The sequence below is a fragment of the Podarcis erhardii genome (assembly GCF_964252035.2).
Source record: "Podarcis erhardii genome assembly, chromosome: 5".
Classification (NCBI taxonomy): Eukaryota; Metazoa; Chordata; class Lepidosauria; order Squamata; family Lacertidae; genus Podarcis; species Podarcis erhardii.
In genome coordinates, this window is record NC_138509.1 from 46,146,384 (window position 1) to 46,167,545 (window position 21,162).

General features: G+C 39.9%; 1 protein-coding gene across 1 annotated transcript in view; it reads right to left on the minus strand.

The window, feature by feature from the left end:
* Positions 1-1,147: 1,147 nt before the first annotated feature.
* DMBT1 (deleted in malignant brain tumors 1) overlaps positions 1,148-21,162 on the minus strand; it is a 101,118-nt gene continuing 81,103 nt past the window's right edge. The window contains exons 43-66 of the mRNA XM_081863595.1: positions 20,485-20,826; positions 20,337-20,372; positions 19,110-19,151; positions 18,667-19,008; positions 17,074-17,109; positions 16,499-16,540; positions 16,056-16,397; positions 15,083-15,118; positions 13,804-13,845; positions 13,372-13,713; positions 13,220-13,258; positions 11,060-11,122; positions 10,809-10,829; positions 10,066-10,377; positions 8,630-8,656; positions 8,299-8,334; positions 6,868-7,179; positions 5,845-5,874; positions 5,362-5,673; positions 4,244-4,276; positions 3,785-3,814; positions 2,857-3,032; positions 2,096-2,472; positions 1,148-1,651 (exon numbers count right to left, since the gene is read on the minus strand). Coding sequence (XP_081719721.1) covers positions 1,423-1,651; positions 2,096-2,472; positions 2,857-3,032; positions 3,785-3,814; positions 4,244-4,276; positions 5,362-5,673; positions 5,845-5,874; positions 6,868-7,179; positions 8,299-8,334; positions 8,630-8,656; positions 10,066-10,377; positions 10,809-10,829; positions 11,060-11,122; positions 13,220-13,258; positions 13,372-13,713; positions 13,804-13,845; positions 15,083-15,118; positions 16,056-16,397; positions 16,499-16,540; positions 17,074-17,109; positions 18,667-19,008; positions 19,110-19,151; positions 20,337-20,372; positions 20,485-20,826 — 3,599 coding nt within the window. The 3' untranslated portion in view covers positions 1,148-1,422. The remainder of the gene's footprint in view (positions 1,652-2,095; positions 2,473-2,856; positions 3,033-3,784; positions 3,815-4,243; positions 4,277-5,361; positions 5,674-5,844; positions 5,875-6,867; positions 7,180-8,298; positions 8,335-8,629; positions 8,657-10,065; positions 10,378-10,808; positions 10,830-11,059; positions 11,123-13,219; positions 13,259-13,371; positions 13,714-13,803; positions 13,846-15,082; positions 15,119-16,055; positions 16,398-16,498; positions 16,541-17,073; positions 17,110-18,666; positions 19,009-19,109; positions 19,152-20,336; positions 20,373-20,484; positions 20,827-21,162) is intronic.

Here is a 21,162-nt window from a genome sequence, read left to right on the forward strand (position 1 = left end):
CATTTTATACTTGACCTTTACTGGTATTATTTTATTTTGATATCTTGCAGTGTTATGTTTGCTGCTTTAATTTAGGCTGAAAACTGCTTCGATATTCTTTCAAAATTATATATAAAATGATATAGGAATGACTTAAGTAAATAAGAGAGAGTTCTTTTTAAATTTAAGACTAGAGCAATGCAGGAGAATATCAAGGGGAAGAGTTCTGTGCTATGATGGCAGAGGTCCTTGTTACAGGTTTTCCACGATACCAGCCAATGAGCCTGCCAGAGTCACAGTTGTGATGCTATCCAAAGCCTGAGGCACATTGCATTAGATAGTATATGTGTGTGCGCATACTGGTGTGTGCATATGTACACTTGTACAGATATTCAAGGCAAATTTTCAAGGTGGAATGATGCAATGTGTTTTCTGATTAGAAAGCTAATGCAGCTGTGTAAACATAAGCAATGCCCTGGTAAAATGGGCATTCAGCTCATCCCCCAATGCAGCCTAAATATGTTCATTTTTGCTACTGCTCATATGACTATATACGTGCATATATTCTTTAATACTGTTTATACCATGTGCCACTTGTATACCTCCAGCAGCAGTGTCTTTGACCTTTGACCGTAACTGTCTTTGACCTTTGATCAGTTTCCTCCAAGAGCACCTGAATCTGGTCCACAACCAACTGCTCAGTAACCTTGGATGAAAGGTTGCCTGCTTTCAATGGGGTTGCCCAGGTGGCCTGAATGTGTGAATTATGGTCTCGATATGATTAGATACGGGACACGGGTGGCGCTGTGGGTTAAACCACAGAGCCTAGGATTTGCTGATCAGAAGGTCAGCAGTTCGAATCCCCGTGACGGAGTGAGCTCCCATAGCTCAGTCCCTGCTCCTGTCAACCTAGCAGTTCAAAAGCATGTCAAAGTGCAAGTAGATACATAGGTACCGCTCCGGTGGGGAGGTAAATGGCATTCCCGTGCGCTGCTCTGGTTCACCAGAAGTGGCTTAGTCATGCTGGCCACATGACCTGGAAGCTGTACGCCGGCTCCCTCGGCCAATAAAGCAAGATGAGTGCCGTAACCCCAGAGTTGGTCACGACTGGACCTAATGGTCAGGGGTCCCTTTACTTTATGATTAGATACACAGAAACATGTTTTTTTTTTGACAGTTAGCTTTATTTGTTTTGCTAAGTCAGTGAGCCAACTAATTGTGATGACTTCAAGCCAAAGGTTTTACAGATCTTTCATATTGACTACAAAGATACCAGATGATCAGAGTTACAAAGGCAGATCAAAGCATGTATTCTGGCATCTGAAGTGCCAGCTTTTCTATGGAAATGTCTACAGTGATGAATTACTTCAAGATAATGCCACAAACAGAGTCATTATGCAAGTATCCTCATTGACCTTGGTGGGCATTGCTAGGTGACACTACTTAATGAAGGTTAAATGGCCCAATAACTTGCACGTGTTCTTGACCAGAGCTTATTTCTCTCTTACGCCTGGGCATGCAGCCTTGGTAACATCGAGATCTAGAGTCATATGCATTGCACACCACAATTTTGCACTGTAGATAAACTGTTGACCATTTGAAGTTGGGTTTAAAGCTGAAGCGGGTGACCCTCTGTCTATAAGAACCTGTATAGGTATAATCTTTAACACACCTGAAAAAAAAATGGAGAAGGAATGATAAGCAATTGCAATTTTGCCCAATAGACACATTGTTGCAAAGCCGTATTCCATAATATAATGCATTTCTGTATGCTATTTTCCAGGAATACACACATTTATATTCATACTTGCCCCCAATATGTGCATTTTTGTACACCATAGAACTGCACTGAGAAATTTAGAGAAGGAAAGTGGAAAGATGAAAAAAAAAAAAATCCAGGGAAAGAGGTAGGAGCCAATCATGGCCAAATACAAGGTAGAATCTACAGAGACAAAATAATAAAAGGATGGCTGTGAGGAGCTTAGAGTCCTGGCAGGATAGAGCCAGCTGAAGTGAAAGTCTGACACAGGATCCGCCCCCCCCCCGTGTGTGTTTTCTAATAATTGACCCTGTCCAAAGTATGCAGAAATGTTTGTCAGCTTATTCTCCCCCTTACCCGTTCTGTATTAGAGTATGTGTTGTAGTTGTGAAGTCATGAGGGCTAGGCGAAGCCACACAGGTGTCTACGAAGAATATTTGCCTCCGATTACAGTTAGAGATTTCGACTTCGAAGTTTTTGTTCTGGTTCATCTTCATAAAGTAGGGCATGGAAGCTACTTGGTGTGCAAAGGAAGGTGAGTCATAAAATAAAAATTTCATATGGAATAATCCACTTTGCTTTCGGCCTTCTTCCGTGGATTCCATTTCATCTATGTTGTGTGTCAGTTCCTTCATGGCTCTTGGCTCCATTTTGCAGATGAAGATAAACTGAGGATTTACACCAGTTCCACGGCTGCTGACAGTATTGGAGAAACTGCTAACCCCTCCATTGTTCTGTTAAAGCATTAGATTAGGCAAAATAGATTGACAGTAAGTTTAAATATACTGTAGCAAATAAAACCAGAGCAAAAACAAACCAGGAGCTAATCAACAAAGCATAGTTTCCTGGATCAGATTAAACAGGAAACTACAGTTAATGGAAGACTTATTAGCTAGGTCATTCATGAAAAGAGGAGTGAATGGATTTTATGCATGTTCATGAGCCTTGTTCATACATGGCTTACAAAGCCAATATATGATAATTTGAATGCAAAGGGGCCCCAGGGGGTATAATTTGGCAACTGTATTATTTTTTGAAACTCACATCCTTAAAGTTACCCAAATAAAAGCTATCAAATTATACCAATATGTCTTACGATCAGATATACACTTCCTTACCTCCCGTCTTGTCCCGCAACCATCATATGGTATATAGAATATAAATTCGTCTCTTGTAATCTCAGGTTTGCAGGCTTGGTCACTCAAGTACAGATTGCACTCAGAGCAGCCTTTTGAAGTAAGGTATTCTCTGCCAATAACTGCCTTCATGTATTCGGGCAAACATGTAAGTGTTACTGAACAGGGGAAGGGGAAAAAAAGAAGAAGTATTGTTGGGTACTATAAGCAAAGAAAATAATAATGTAATGTTGTGTACATGCACATATGCCCATTGGTTAAAAGAAACATTCTCACAGTACATTAGATTTCCACTAATTCCTTTCTGTTGTAGCCTATGGTCACTTTATATTGTTTTTTCAATTATAGTGATTTATTGGATTGTTTTTAGATAATTTGGTTTTATTTCACCCAGAGGACCTTGATATTTTGATATATGCAATTCTTATATATTTGTTTAGCTTTTTTTGAGCTGTGAGCCATATTGTAAAATATAGAGAAGAGCAACATCTGAAGGACCATTAGGTTCCAAACTGTGCTTTAGTCCAGCAGGTGCTGGTTAGGTCAGGTTGCTTAAAAAGGAGGATCGAACAAAATTCTTATCCATCTCTCTTCCCGGCTATATGTTCTTGTAAAGATTATTTCAGTCAACAAGTAGAACCACCTTCCCTTTTCATACTTCACCATGGCTTCAAGCAACAAGGAATGGAGAAGAATAAGAAGGCTAATTTTGAAGCCTTAGGTAAGAACTATACATGGATTCCAGAAATGTTCAAAACAGGAGGTTTTTGAGTGGGTAGCTTTTTTGTCACTGAAGGAGGAAACATCATGGTCCAAAATATTCTTATTTTGCCAAAGGCCCACAAAATGTCTTAGTGAAATGTTTTATAATACATTAATTAAAAAGCAAAAATATCATTTTTAACATTACCAGGATCTGTAGTTGTATCATCCACAGGAGCTATGAAAAAACAAAGATGTTGTTGATGATAATGATGATGATGATGATGATGATAATATTTAGACCCCACCCATCTTGTCAGTTTCCAACACATATAAAAACATAATAAAACACCAGACATTAAAAACCTCCCAACACAGGGCTGCCTTCAGATGTCTTCTAAAAGTTGTATAGTTATTTATCTCCTTGATAATAGAAGATAACATATAAAGACTGTTTGTTTATGACATTGTTTTAGTGCAATATATTTTAGGAGTAGTACCTAAATGGCTCTCCAATACAAGAGTTATTCCATGGTCAAAAAGGCTAGTGTAGGCAGCGGTTTCTTGACAAATACCAGGCATTCCTGATATTGTTTGACAGCACATATTTTCAACTCTAAAAACATGCATGTCTGAATTATTTGTATATCACAAAAATATTAATTACCTGCTGTAGTGGTGGCTTGGGGGGCAGCCTTTGCTGTTATATAAAAAAGGATTGAAATGAAATCACTCATTTTTTAAAGTTGCATACATATTTTCAACATATTAAAAGTTATGCCCCACCTGCTTTTTTTATGCTGCTCATTGGCAAATTCCTACCTGAGAAACCCACTCTACAATGTCCACAGAGGTAGGATATTATGAAATCACGAAACCTCATGACTCATAATGCTCACCTTAAATACAAGGAAAGCATTACGTCCTTGAGATAAGGTCCTCAAGGTTCCTCATTTGGCTTGCAGAGTGGTTTGGTCCAAACTATGGCTACCTATCAATCACCTGACATCAAGTGATGCATGTCTGAATCAAGTGATGTCAGGTGTGGAACAGATAAATCCACAGAACCAAACGGAAAAAAAGGAAGAATCAAACAGAAAAGGAATAAGATTCTCCCCTTTCCAGCCACTGGTAGAGTTCAGCACTTTTTAAATCCAAGATACGCTTGCAAAGGATGGGAGGACAAGTGCACTCCCGATTCTTCCTTTCAAGGTGAGTCACCTGGCATCATGTAGCATCAGTTGATTGACATGTGAAAGGCTTCACTCATCTGTTAACATGGCCTACAGGAGGTGGGGGACTTCTGGAAATGCCCCACTGGCCAGATCCAGCTCCCCCCATCACTGCTTTGAGCAAATGACAAGATGGTGTCTTCCCACATTCTGTGTATGGAATCCCACTAGATTAACAGTCAAATCTTACTTCAACACTGGCAATGGGAAAGTGTTGTCCACCATACTGAAGGGCCTACTGAGGGGGTTCAAGGCAGACTGTGTAGTAATCTGCCAACATTTCATTGCTATTCCCCACCCCTCAGCATCTACTGCAGCTAAAGGCTATGCAAAAATAGATTGACAGAGACCAAATCAAGTATTCAGATGCCTCTGTAACCATTATTGCAGATAACAACTTTTAAAATGTAATTTGAGACATTGATCTCAAGGTGTCACATATTAGGAAAGGGAATGTTCAAACCAACCTTTAAGACAAATTGTTTGTTGGATACCAGTCACTTAGGCATTAACAGATCTTATTGTTATCCATTATCCAGAAACCCAAGTTTACCTGAGCACATGACAGCAGCATCTTCCCTATGAACACAATTATGTATTCCCCAGCCTCTGTGGGTGCACTGACTCAAGCTGTCTTCATTCCCAGTGCAGTGGACATCATCCATAAGAATTGGGCCTGAGCCTTCACCAAACTGCGCCTTTCCTAGTGCCGAGACAGCGTCTCCACAACCAAGCTTCCTGCACACAACCTGTGCATGGGTCATGCCCCACAAATCGTCACAGACTGTCCCCCATCTTCCGTTGTGAAAGATTTCAACCCGCCCTTCACATGCATGTCTTCCATTGACTAGTTTCACAGCTCCTTCTAGAAAGACAAAAGAGAAGGATTGTTTGCAATGGTTAGCTCTATATAAATTTTGCCACATGTGCTGCTCATTGGACAATTCCTCCATGGGAAGCCTATTCCATAATATCTTCATGTTTAGAAGAAGAAAGATTTAGGATTATATTATAGAGAAGGTGAGGAGCCTCTTACCTGTTGGAGCAGGAGTGGTCTGGACCGGTTCTTGAAAAGAAAGAAGAAGAGGAGTAAGTAGAATATACTGTTGCTGGTATCAACATTGTAAATAGGACTAATGTGGTTTAAAATGTAGCAGTAGACATTCCTTATCAAGAAAAGTAGATTAGATGAATGTCATGTGTGGTTCTTGTATTAAGAAGGGTGAAGAAAGTGGAAAATAGCAATCCAATTTCTGCTTCAATTAGGGCGATGTTTTAGTTACCAAATTTAGTGGCATAATGTGAACAATATCTCTTTTAAGTTTTTTTTTTACACAAATAAAATGGTAAATGGGTGACTACAAGTGGGAAGCACTGTAACTGCATTTAAGTGCCTATCAAACCAGTGATTGTACGTGTTACCCAACCAACAGCATTTTGCATATCTGTTCAATATTATGCAGATAATATAATTCCTCAAGAATTATTTTGTACTATATTCAATTTTGGTTATTATTAAAACAGTGTACTTTCAATCTAAATGGTCATTGCCCCCTCCCCAGTGCTGTACACATGTTTGGAACGAGTCAGCTTGGTGAACAAACACAGGCTGTCCTGGTTATTTGGAACAGTAATGGCTCAGGGTTTCAGCTCAGGGTTATAGCCTGAGCATGTTTGGCAAGCTGCCCCACTGCAGACATGCTCAGAGCACGTCGGCTCCTCTAGATCCATCTTTGCACCTCTGGCTCTTCTGATGTTGCTGAACTACAACTCATACCATCCCTGGCTACTGGCCATGATTGCTGGGGCTTATGGGAGTTGTAGTTCAGGAACATCTGGAGGGCCAAAGGTTCCCCACAATTGGTCTGTGTCAGGCTTGCTCAACCTCGGCCCTCCAGATGTTTTGGGACTACAATTCCCATCATCCCTGACCACTGGTCCTGCTAGCTAGGGATCATGGGAGTTGTAGGCCAAAAACATCTGGAGGGCCGAGGCTGAGGAAGCCTGGTCTATGTCCATTAATTTTTAATGGAACTATCAACCTGCAATTGGAAAATACCTGCGCAGATGACACTAGCATCTTCACTGCGGAGGCAATTATGTACCCCCCAGCCTCTGTGAGAGCACTGGCTCAAGTGCCATTCATTCCCAGTGCAGGAGACATCATCCAGGAGGATTGTGCCTGGACCAGGACCAAATCGAGCCTGTCCTGGTGCTGCGATAACAGGCCCACATCCAAGCTGCCTGCATACGACACTTGCATCAGTTAAGTCCCACGCATCATCGCAGACCGTCCCCCACCTTCCATTGTGAAACACTTCAATCCGTCCTTCACATCTGTGTCTTCCATTGACTAGTTTCACAGATGCTCCTTAGAAAAAGAAGAGAGAAACATGGGTTCACTACTAGTAGATAAAGAGGCCCAGTCACAATATCAGCATACGGAGCAAATGTTTGTTGCCCATCTGAACTGACATAACCATCCCATTTAATTTTGCTTTTCAGGTTTTTTTGGGTGAGTTGGGGGCAGTGCTTTTTTCTGGGGGATGCAAGGGTACATATACCCCCTAAATATTTTGTGAATCTTTGTACTTTTCTCCATTTATTTTCCCCTATTTGAACTATAAAATGGTGATTTTCTTGAGTCAAAATGAGAGTATCCCTAAAGATTTTTTTTTTTTTATAGAAAAAAAGCACTGGTTTGGGGTGAGGGAGATCAGCAGAGAAGTGCCAGTTGAATTGACTGCACAAACCACTGACATATTTATTAACGTGGTAACCAGAGGCATTCTGGCGATAGGTTAGAGTAAAAACTGGAGGAATCCATATTTCACCCATACAATCCCCTCTGAGGGTGACAGAATGTCATCAAGTTCTGTTGCCCCAGAGAAACTTGCTCTGTTGCATTCAAACAGTGTGGCGGTAAGGAGCACCTTGCGCTAGACACTCCAGGTTGTGGGCAGCTAGATAATTGGTTCTGGAACTTTTTTAAAAAGTCAAGGAAAAACATAGTTAAATAGACAGAGGCAGCACTGCAGCTCATGGACCACCTTGCAAATAACTTTTGTTTTATTCATCTTTTTTTTAACTTTCATATTTCTGATTTTTCAGAATGTCCCTTTAAAATCTGCGCAGGAATGGGATGGGACAGACTTAATTCCATCTCCAAGCAGAACTGGGACGGACCTGGCTTTTAGAGGGTCATCAATCCCTAGCAACTGTAGGGATGGGTGGTAGCATCATTGAGAAAAGCACCGTTGAGTGATTGTGTGCAGTTGCCAGCACCTTTATTTCCAAAGAGGTGGCAAGGTGACATTGGGGGTACGGATGGTGCATGTGAGAGATGGCATTTATACATTAATAAATCATTTTGCATTTGTGGGCTGTGCATTAGTCAATTCATCCACGAAAATACCTATTCTACAAAGCCTGCATAGCCAAAGCTAACATTTAGTGTGATATATCATGAGGAAGCTGAGGGATCTCTTACCGTTTGAAAGTGTAGTTTCCTTGCTAATTGCAGGTCCTTGAAAAACCCCCCACAAAAGATGGAGAAGAAAAAAAAAAGAGAAAGTAAGATAAATATTGTGAGGAACACAGTTTTCCTGAAGTAATTTTTACTGTATTAAAAATAGAGTAAGATAAGTAGTTTAGTATGCAGTAAAAGTTACTCCGTTCAGTACAGAAGGAATCAATGGTTAAAACAGACTTATACATACAGAAATATAGATGCATTTAATAGATTTAAATGCCAGTTTGAATCTGTATACTAAAAACTAGAATTTAGGATTATATTATAGAGAAGATGAAATGTCCCTTACTTGGAGTAGGAGTGCTCACAGTTGGTACTTGAAAAGAAAGAGAAAAAGTGGAATAGCAGAGTAAATATAACTTCAGTGAAATCAAAATTGTACATAGAACATAAAACGTAACAGAATATACTTCTTATCAGTGACAGCCAGTCATGTTTTGCCACCTGAGGCAAAACCAGAATGTGCCGCCTCTTGCCCATCTATTGTCCTGCCCTGCCAGCCCCCCACTTCCACCACCAGAACTCCCCCCACTAGATGAGATCAAGAAACTTTCCACAAGGCCTTGGCACTCATCTTCTCTGCCCCAGTGGCAGGGAAGAGAAGCAGCAATACTGCACAGCAGAAAACCTCCCTCTCGCCAAAGCCTGGCAACAGGGGAATGTTCCGGCAGAAGTGGTGTTGTGAACTGGGTACTGCCTCTTGCACTTCCGCTGGTGGAAGCAGTTGCTTCATGTCACCTAATAGGTGGGCCAGCTCTGCTCTTTATAAGAAAGTGACTACTGTGAGTGCTTTGGTTCTTTTGTTTTGGTTCTTAGCCACAAAGCCTTAGCCTACTGGCTTGGATATCATGCCAGCCCTGTATGGCATAACATCAGTGTTGATTATTATTATGATGAAGACTTTGCAGTTTGTGGCATTTTGGGTCATGGCCCCAACAAAGAGTGTGCCCTGCTGTGTATTTTGAAAGTTTTCCAATGGACCAAGTCAGTTTTCTTTGCCTGGTGTGTGTTCTGGAGAAACCCACGAAACATCATTTGAAATATTGATCACAAGAAATTAGATATTAGAATAGGGAATGTTCTTTACAATTGCTTTCTTGCATGAAGCCAGCAAAGGCAGACAAGCCATGAAGCAAAGGTAATTCCCTGACATCAGTCACTTTCAACACAATCCTATACATGCCTACTCAGATATAAGCCCCATGGACTTCAGTTAGACTTACTGTACTCCCAGAGAAGTGGATTTTGGACTGAAATTTTATATACGTTTTCACTAACCAGGTGCCGACCAGATGTTTTGGATTATAATTCCCATCATACCTAACCATGCAACATGCTGGCTGGGGGTGACAGAAGTTGTAACCCAAGATATGTGGAGTGCACCAGGTTGGCAAAGGCTTTAAAGCCCTAAAAGGCCTCGGTCCAGTATACCTGAAGGAGCGTCTCCACCCCCATTGTTCCACCAAGACACTGAGGTCTAGCGCCGAGGACCTTCTGGCTCCCTCGCTGTGAGAAGCCAAGTTACAGGGGACCAGACAGAGGGCCTTCTCAGTAGTGGCACCCGCCCTGTGGAACGCCCTCCCACCAGATGTCAAAGAAAAAAACAAATTTTTTTGGAAGCCGCCCAGAGTGGCTGGGGAAACCCAGCCAGATGGGTGGGACATAAATAGATTATTATTATTATTATTATTATTAATATTCTATCATGCTGCAATCAAAGAGTACCTGAGCAAATGACACCAGCATCTTCTCTATGGAGACAATTGTGCAATCCCCAGCCTCTGTGGGAGCAGTGTCCCAAGCTGATTTCATTCCCAGTGCACCTGACATCATCCATAAGAATTGGCCCTGAGCCTTCATCAAACAGAGCATTAGCTGTTGCTGAGCGAGCGGGCCCACATTTCTGCTGCCTGCACACAACACTTGCGTCGCTTAAGTCCCACTCATCGTCGCAGACTGTTCCCCAAATTCCATTGTGGAGTACTTCAACCCGTCCCTCACATCTGTTCCTTCCATTGACTAGTCTCACGGTGCCATCTTAGAAAGACAAAAGAGAAGCATTAGTTGCCTCCCACTGGCAGATCAAACTCTATGTAATAGACATATATAATCTGCATTTACTTATTTACCAATTCCTTCATAATAAACTTATTCTACAATACTGTATATCCAGATTTAATATTATGTCTTGGAGAAGAGGAAACAACTTATATCAGATGAAGGAGTAGGTTTTTTTTGCAAGGCTGGTTTTTTTTGACAACAGCCCATAGATTCCCTAGCCCAGTCTATGGTATTGATCATGCTTGACCTGTCAGTCCAAGAAAATCTGGAAAGTCCAGGTTGGTCACTGCTGCATTACAAAATTAGGCACTGCCAAATGTAAACAAGATAACCAGGTCGTCCGTCTGATGTATTAAAACTATTTTTTTTAAAGTTTCACAAATGCATACAAGATGAGAAAAACGTACCTGGCAAAGCAGGATGGTTAGCTAGAAACAGCAAAAGAAAAGGGGGAAAGGACCAAATCAAATACTACGTTCTTTGAAGAAATTATTTCCAATAGCAGGACTGAAAACTACTAAGGCTGCAGTCCTATACCCATCTGCCTATAGTGAGCCCCCTTGAATTCAGGAGGACTTACTTCTGAGTGGATAGGTGTAGGATTGCACTGTTATTAAACTGAATTATGCTGAGATTAAATTTCTAGCTGAAGGCTTACCAGAAGTAGTGGACGCCTTGGTGCTAGGCCGAGGTGCAGGAGTGGTACTCAGAGGTGTCAATGCTAGTTGAAAGAAAACAGTTACCCAGGTCATATGCTTCCTCAGTTTTTTTATCCCTACAGTTAATATTTGAAATAGAAAACCATCTATTCAGTAGTTCAAACGGCTAATTATTTCAAACAAAAGGAAAAGGGGGGAAAAGGATACAATAAAAAAACACACCTTATATATTCAATACAATGTTAGCTTATAGCAAAAAAAAAAAAAAAAATGCTTTATGGAGTAATCCTATACAAGAGTTCAGTGGGATGTAGTTATACACTATACCTTTAAAGTATATTCTTTCCATCTGGCAATTCTAGGCACTATAGTTCACCCCACACAGAGTTACAATTCCCAGTAACTCTTAAGAAATTATAGTCCAGAATTCTTTGAGAGAAAGAATGAGCTCTGAATGTGCTTTAAATGTATAGGGTGTACAGTCATACTCTCTGCTAAGTGGTTATATAGGTTTACAGTGCAATCCTGAACATGCTTGATAGTGAATTGAAAAAGACTTAGGACAGCTGCATTACGTTTTTGTGCTTTTTAAAAGTGTGCTTTAAATGCATTATAACACTGTGACACCAGATGGTGCTGTAGAATTCTGTTTTCCGGCAATTTCCCATTATGAGGTTTACAATGCGTTTTCCTGAAACATTTTTTTGATGTGTCTGGATCCAGCTTTACTTTTAGGTAAAAATACTTTGGAAGGCACTATTAATTACCAAGCATGAAGTCCCTCTAATATTATATATTTACTACAGTTCCTATGCTTATTCACTTAAAATGATGAATTATTATATGACTGGGAAAAGATTTACCTAATTTAATTTAATTTAATTTAATTTAATTTAATTTAATCTAATTTAATCCAACAGCATCAGGAGGCCAGCACATTGACTCTACCTGGATCACAGCCTATTAATGGAATGTGCTATAATTATAAAATACCTGGTGCCGTTGTTGTTGGATTTCTTGCTGGAGCTGAGGAAAGAATTATAATAGTATCATAGATAAAAACAAACAACAAAAAGGAAATACAGACACATTTGTGGCTTCCACAGCCTGTTAGGGACTAATCTTGTTTCATCCATACTTTTGTATGACTCCAGAAACAAAAAATCAATAGCATTTTATTGGTTTCTAGAGAATTATTCTGTTTCCTTTTCAGGTTTTGACTGCTGATATTTACCAACATAGCAAAATATTGTGAACTCAACTAGGTTTTGCTTTGTGAAAAACATGCATAACAAGAAGGGATTTTGTACTTGGATGCCAACATTAAGATGTATGAGTTCTATTAAAATAACTTACTGTGACATTATGTGTACCATTCAGAGAGAACTGCTTCACTGGTGTGCTGATACATGATAATTCGCGCTATCTATACCCATCAGAGTAAAAACCTCAGTGAGACTTACTTCTGAGTAAACGTGCATAGGCATTGCACTGTAGAAAAGATTCTTCCATAGTGCTAGGAAGATGGAACTTGTCCCATCAAACCCTAGTAGTGCTAATGTTCACATTCAGTTGGGAGAGAGAAGGGACCAATTGGGCAGAGATTCAGCTTCTGAGAAAATACACCTGCCAATATATTTTCTGTAGGGGCATAGGTCTCCCAAATCCCAGGTTTCTTAAAACCCATTTTCATGAAAACATGATATTGGGTTGGGACTACAGCCCCATTGAATATAAAGGTTTGGGAATTCCAGTTCCCATAATTTCTAGCCCTGTTCAGAAGAATGGGCCATACATTTGGTCAATCTCCAAGTGTGGAACACGGCCAGGCCAATTAGATTTGCCCCCAACATTGTTCACTCTGAGTGGCTCCTTTTCATATAATCTACACATACAGTGTGAACATCTGCAGGGCGGGGAGCCTTTACTCCTACTGTGCCATGCTTCCTATGTATAAGCTTTATATGTGGATGCCAGGGGATGGGTCTTCTTGGGGTGTGAAACATCCAGGGATTGTCTGGTTGTGTGGCCTTCCTCATGCACTGATAAAACGAATGAGCAATTCTTCTGTAAAGGGGTTCTCAATTTCATGGAGATGGTCTTATATGCAAAAGAACAACAACAAATCATAATGCTCCCAGCTTTCAATTAATACTCACTACTTATAATGGGGCTCCCTGTAGTATAGGAAACATTTCCTAAAACAATGAAAGAAAGAATTAAAAAAAATATGAATTTATACTGCAGAGAGGTTCCTTGCAAATATTATTACAATATGTAATGTGTGAAAACCAATAGAAATGTACATTACCAGAGCAAATGACACCTGCATCTTCCTTATGTTTGCAGTCATGGACTCCCCATCCCTTATGGGAGCATTTCTCAAGAGAAAACTCATTCCCTTCGCACTGTACTGCATCCAGGAGGATACTGCCAGAACCTTGGCGAAAGTGGGCACTTAGTGGAGCTGAAGTGGCTTCTCCACAACCAAGTTCTTTGCACACGACCTGAGCATCATTAATGTCCCATTCATCATCACAGACGGTCCCCCACTCCCCATTATGATAGACTTCAACACGACCCTGACAGCTGTTCTCTCCATTCACCAGTCTTAGGGAGAAAGGGCTTGCTGATGTTCCCAATGAAGAATCATCTGCAAAAGTTGAGGAAAAATGCAACCTTTTCTAATATATAATACTGACAAGTGTAAAAAAAATTGTTATAACTTCACATTAGTTCTTACCAGTTGTAATGCTCTGTCCTGTAGACTGTGGTGGCGGAGTTCCTAATTTAAATATATACAAGATACAACGCTAAATGTTTAAATCTTTGTCTACATATTTATTTCAGTGGTGTTGACTACAGTAGTCAAATTGCAGTCAAACATAACTAATGCATGAGTGCTAGTTAATGCATGAAGGTGTTAAAACCACAGAGCTGTTTTCCTAGACTCACTTAGGTCAAAGAAGGATGTGAAGCTTCTTCTCTTCCTTTCTCTCACTATTTTCTCGCTACGTAATATACCAGAACGGACATGTCTGAACTTGCTCTAAGTTCAGACCACATGTTTGAAACTATAGTGTGTATTTTGTACCCAAGTGTAATCTACCTGTGTTCTCTTTGCTGCTGCATGGAACAGTGCATGAATTAGACTTTTGGATTTAGTAAGGAAAGCTTTTAAACGTACTCAATAGCATGCTAGAGAGAAGGGGCAAGCATTTAATGGCTCAATAATGGGATATGCAAAAGTGTTTAACAACCTATATTCCATGCTATGCTGCTGGTTAACTCTGAAAACATTTTAAACTCTGCTGGGGGCTCTCTTCTGCTGGAGGATGTGCACAGTCCTGCATTTTGAACCTCAGTGCCCAGTTCATTTTTTTGTTAATTACAGTGGTACCTCGGTTTACAAACTTAATCCGTTCCTGAAGTCCATTCTTAAACCAAATCCATTCTTAAACCGAGGCACGCTTTCCCTAAGGAGGCCTCCTGCCACCGGTGCCCTTCCACTGTTCAGCTTCCATTCATAGACTGAGGTAAAGTTTGCAAACCGGAACACTACTTTTGGTTTTGTGGAGTTTGTAAACCGAATAGTTCGTAAACAAGATTGTTTGTAAACCGAGGTACCACTGTTCTCAAGAGTAAATCAGATCTACTTTCAACCTCCACAGAATATACAGTGAAGACTTCACTGGTTGTTTGCAATAACCATCTGGTGTTTGCATTTTTAACCTCAGCCTTGTGTTATTAAGTGCTTCTTTTTGATGTATTCAGATGTAACATGCTTGCGTTCTCTGTTGTCTCCCACTTACAACAAGAAAACCCCTTCCATTCTCAGTTTGTGTTTCCATTAGAATTCACAAACCACCTTTCTTCCTAGTTTGCACCACTGATTTGGGTGCAGCCAAGGAAAACTAAATTTGTGCAACAAAACCTTATTCAGTTCTGTCCTCCACCCTTGCAACAATTTCCTGCAGAATTTTACCAACCAAATGGCAGGAGGGACTGCTGTTAATACATACCAGATGTAATGGGTGCTTCTGTGGTGGCTGGAGGTCCTGAAAATGGACAGAAGGATGCAAAAGAGAAAAATGAAACTTATTTAAATACTCAATGAGAGAAACCTAAAGTTATACGGGTCCTAGTTACGACATCTTAGCAGATAGCTATCGGAGAAATATAATGTTTATAAATTGATTTATTCTGATTGTGCTATTCTAAATCCTAGAATGAGTTCCAGATTGAGCCAGGGAACCTGACAAGCAGATTCAGTTTCCAAAGTTCTCATTTCCTGTCTTTAAAATATGGCATCTGCACTTTTCCTTTGTGGTACTTTTTAGATTTGGAAGATGTCAGGAAGTGAACCCCTTTCACTTAGCACTCTGGCCTCAATCTCATCCATCACAATAATGGAACATCACATCATCTAATGAAAGTGATTTGCAGAAGATTCAAAATGGACTGAAGATACTCCTTCTTCCCACTACCTGTTATGAAACCAGATGACTTGCTACCACAACATATGCCCTGATGCTAATTGCTATTGAATATGATTCTAAAGGTGGAAAGTAAATTAGATGAATTCCAGTTCCAGATATCCTTGGAATATCACTTACTAGCAGGTGATGGCTCTAAAGACAAAGAGCACCTGTCACTTGCAGTATATTCCAATGGAGCTCCATGACTTGTTGTATTATTAGCTTGAGTATGCCCACATACAGTATGTCTTTAGAGTCTAGCCTATGTCTTTATTATTGAAATGGCTGTGCAGTCTTTAAATAAATGTATCATCAGATGCAACCCCCCTGGCCTTCAGAAGCTTCAGCACCACTTATGAGATGAAAGAATATTCTCTGTGGTGGATGGAAGGGTTTTTAATTTAAAAAACAGAAATGAAAAAGTATAACTGTATCCTTGCAATACAGGCAGAATATATATATTTGGAAATATTTAGAAGAGATGCTGCAAACACATATGGAAAATAATTGGATGTACCTGAGCAGATAACACTGGCATCTTCCTTATGTTTGCAGTCATGGACTCCCCATCCATTATGAGAACAGTCCTCAAAAGAAGATTCATTCCCTTTGCAATGTACTGCATTCAGGAGGATGCTGCCAAAGCCTCGGCCAAAGTGGGCACTTAGTGGGGCTGCAGTGGCTTCTCCGCAACCAAGTTGTTGGCACACAACCTGAGCATCTTTCAAGTCCCAGTCGTCATCACAGACAGTTCCCCAGGTCCCATCATGGTGGACTTCTAGGCGACCCTGGCAGCTGTTCTCTCCATTCACCAGTCTTAGGGAGAAAGGACTTGCTGATGTTCCTGATGGTGCATTCTCTGCAAAAGTTGATGAAGAATGTTACAGGACTATTTCTCGTTCAGTAATATATAATAATAACATTTGTGGAAAAATGCTAAAACTCCACACTAATACTCACCAGTTGTCACCCTCTGTTTTGTAGATTGTGGAGGTGGAGTTCCTAAATTAAAAGGAAACCAGATGCAATACTAAATATATTAAATCTTGTCCACATATAATGCCATTTTGTTTAAATATCTAAGGAAGGTTTTATAAATTTGCTCCTCAGGATTGTTTGCAACCTGGCCTATATATCTTTAACCTCTTCTCTGTGTTATAAATATGTTACTGTGTTGCCTCCAGATGTAACATGCAACATGTAATATTGCTGCCCCATGATACATGAAAACCAGGGGTATAATGTACACCATGTTATTTTCTCTGAAGAGGGCTGCGCCCTGAATCTATTTCTCTTTATATACTAAACAGCTGCAGGAGACAGCTTAAGGGAGGTTGGGCATTGGGCAACCAGGGTGAATGGGGGGAAACTGCAAAAGGTGCTACTGCTATCACACTCAAACTCTCTCCTTTCTGCCCTATGCTAAGAGCCATTCCAGAAGAATTATGTCAAACAATCGCAGCAGGGAAAATTAATCTGTTGGTTTGTCCTCCCCCCCTTTTTTATAAAACATGATAAAGTCAAAAAATACATACCAGATGTAATGGGTATTTCTGTGGTGGTAAGGGGTCCTGGAAATAGAAAGAAGCACAGCATAAAAATAATGCCCATTTAAACACCAGAAAGGAGGAACTCATTGTTACTGGATTTCATTCTTAATTATGGCACCTCATCAAGCAGATATTAGAGAAATTTAATGTTTAGAACCTTATCTGCATTATTCACTCTACTATAAGTGCTAAACTGATTGAGTGAGGGAGCCTGCATTTTAACTTGCTAATTTAGTTTCTAGTTTTCTTATTTCCTCTTGTGGAACCTTCACCAAAATGTATGGGTATGTGTCCATTTTCATTACATGACAAATATTTGCTTTGTGCTTTACTGTACACTGAGAAAATGGCAAGAATTATGCCCATTTCACTCAGTACTATGGCTCCACACCTATTCCTCACTATTCTGGAATACCAGACCATGTAATGAAAGTGAAAAATAGACTTATAATAGATCCAAAGCAAATATTCTCCTCACCACCTGGGATGAAATTAGAAGTTCTTCTATCATGGGATGTGCACTGCTGCTGACAGCTATTGACTATATCTCTAATGGAGAAATCTAAATTAAATGAATTCCAAGTGAATTGGTTTGTCCGTGTATATTAGCTATCATCAAATCCATTATGTTCCTCAATACTATTCATTAAAAGTTGATAGGATCCAAAGGGTTTGAGTTTCTGGCTACTTGCAGGTTCTTCAAGTCCTTGAAGTCCTCTGACCTCATGCATTTAAGCAAATCAAATCAAATCCGTTTATTGTGAGGACCATGCCTGTGCACAAAAATCAACACTACAATAATTAAAAATATTAAAATTCATTACATACTATACCAACAAAGCCTTCTTCCCACAAAATAGAAAAGGAGGGAAAACGAGAAGCGAGTTAAACAGACGATGAAGGGGTCTTTACATTGTCGACCATAAATCTTTCCCTGGCTTTCATGGCCTTCATCACAAAGACCGCTACCACATGGGTAATGCGTGGGTTTGCATCCACTAACAAAAATTTTACTCTATCTTCAGGACTGGTTATAGAGTTGGGTATAATTTGCAGCAATGCGTCGCTAAATCCTGAGTAAATGGGGCAATAGAGGAAATAATGTGTATTATCCTCTTTAATTTTCATAAGGCAAGGACATAAACGATGTTCAACTGGGGTTTTTGTGTATCTACCGGTCAGATAGGCAGTTGGCAATGTTTGAAACCGTGCCATGGTGAAACCTCTCCGAAGGGTGGGATCAGTGATCTCCACCAAGTAGTTGGCACAGGTTTTAACTGCATTTAAGCATTTCTGCATGTCTCTTTAGCTTTTAAACTATATATTTATTATTGAAATTAGTTCAATCGATGTGCAGTGTACAAATGCATAAGCAGATGCAAAAACAAACAAAACAAATGCACGGGAATAATTCCTATGTGACTTATCATATGAAAAAATGATTCCCTGCACTGGATGGAAGAAATTCTAATTAAAAGGAGAGAAAAGAAGAAGTTGATTCATGGATTTACAATAGAGACAAAAGATTTGCAAATGCAGATCTAGACATTAGCACATATGGAAAATAGTTTGAGGTACCTGAGCAGATGACGCTGGCATCTTCCTTATGTTTGCAGTCATGGACCCCCCATCCCTTATGGGGGCAGTCCTTAAGAGAAGATTCATTCCCACTGCACTGTACAGCATCCAGAAGGATGCTGCTGGAGCCTTGACCAAATTGGGCACTTGTTGGAGCTGAAATGACTTCTCCACAACCAACTTCTTTGCAGACAATGCGAGCATCATTAATGTCCCATTCATCATCACAGACGGTCCCCCACTCCCCATTATGATAGACTTCAACACGACCCTGACAGCTGTTCTCTCCATTCACCAGTCTTAGGGAGAAAGGGCTTGCTGATGTTCCTGATGGTGCATTCTCTGCAAAAGTTGGTGAAGAATGTTACAAGACTATTTCCCATTCAGTAATATATAATAATAACATTTGTGGGAAAATGCTAAAACTCCACATTAATACTCACCAGTTGTTACCCTCTGTTCTGTAGATTGTGGAGGTGGAGTTCCTAAATTAAAAAGACACCAGATGCAATACCAAATATTATAAACCTTGTCTCCATATCATATCACTTTTAAATATGTAGTTAAAGTTTTGGACCCTAGCGCTTCGGAATTGTTTGTAAGTGCAAACTCGCCTGTACACCTGTAACTTCACCCTTGCTTTAGTTAAAAAGATAGGTCTGCTGTGAATCTCTTTCTTTCTAAAACAATACAGTGGTACCTCGGTTTTTGAACAGCTTAGTTTCCGAACAACTTGGAACTCGAATGCTGCAATCCCCAAAGTCACTGTTCCGGTTTGCGAACTTTGCTTTGGAAGCTGAACATGTTCCCGAGCTTCCGTTTTCACTGTTGCGCTGCTAATTTGTGTCCCCCCCCCATTGTAATCAAAGCCTTTTCCCTCCTGTTTTCAGTGTTGCACTGCTAATTTGCACCCCCCCCATTGTAACCAAAGCCTTCCATTTCTGATTGCAGTGTTCTGAGGTGATATTTGGAGCTTATATTTGGTGCTTTTGTTTTTGGTTTTTTTGTGTTTTAATTTGTGTGGCTTTTTTGTTTTTGGGACTGTGGTTTGTTCTTCATTTTATGATTTGATTGATTGTGTGACTACGGAAATAGATAAAAGCCCCCCATCCAAACAATAACTATCATCAGTGCAGGTAATAATTTTTTTAAAAAAAAATTATCATCTACAGTACTTTCTTATTTATTTCATAGTACAGTACATTAATTATTACTTTCATTTTATGGATCAATGGTCTCATTAGATAGTAAAATTCATGTTAAATTGCTGTTTTAGGGGTTGTTTTTAAAAGTCTGGAACAAATCAATCCATTTTGCATTACTTTCTATGGGTAAGCATGCCTTGGTTTTAGAATGCTTTGGTTTTGGAAAAGACTTCTGGAACAGATTAAGTTTGAGAACCAAGGTACCACTGTATACAACATAGCTTGAAGAGAGAGCTAAAGGAGGTCTAGATATTAGGTGGCCAGATTAATTGACCAATGAAAAGCTGAATTATGTGCAAGCAGAGAATCTGAAATTAGTGGTACTGTATTGCCATTTGATTGGTTCCTCATTTCTGCTGCACAATGAGGACCATTCCAGCGGAATTATGCAAGCAATGGCAGCAAGGAGTGCCACTATGTTTTGTTTTGTTTTTAAAATCAAGTGTAAGTCAAGTGAATACATACCAGATGTAATGGATGTTTCAGTGGTGGTGATGGGTCCTAAAATGAAAAGAAGAAAGCACAGAATAGACAGTATAACTTCAATGTGTTCAATGCAGATGTAGAAGAGATGCTTTAGAAATAAGAATATACAGAGAAAAACTGGATGTACCTGAGCAGATAACACTGGCATCTTCCTTATGTTTGCAGTCATGGACTCCCCATCCATTATGAGAACAGTCCTCAAAAGAAGATTCATTTCCTTCACATTGTACTGCATTCAGGAGGATGCTGCCAGAGCCTTGGCCAAAGTGGGCACTTAGCAGGGCTGCAGTGGCTTCTCCACAACCAAGTTGATGGCACACAACCCGAGCATCCTTCAAGTCCCAATCATCATCACAGACAGTTCCCCAGGTCCCATCATGGTAGACTTCAAGGCGACCCTGACAGCTGTTCTCTCCATTCACCAGTCTTAGGGAGAAAGGACTTGCTGATGTTTCCGATGGAGCATTCGCTGCAGAGGTTGATGAGGAATGTAAGATTATTTATTGTTTATAGATAACATTGACAATCATAAAAAGTTAATATGCCACATTAATACTTGCCAGTTGTAACGCTTTTTTCAGTAGACTGTGGTGGTGGACTTCCTAATTTAAAAAGAAACAAACCTGATACAGTGCCAAATATTTCAAACCTTGTCTCCATATCATATCACTTTTAAATATCTAATTATAAATATCTACCCTTCAGGGTTGTTTGTGATGACAAACTACTCTATACACATTTAACCTTACTCCTATGTTACTTTTTCTAAAAATGCTCAATAAAGAAAATAAAACATCTATATACA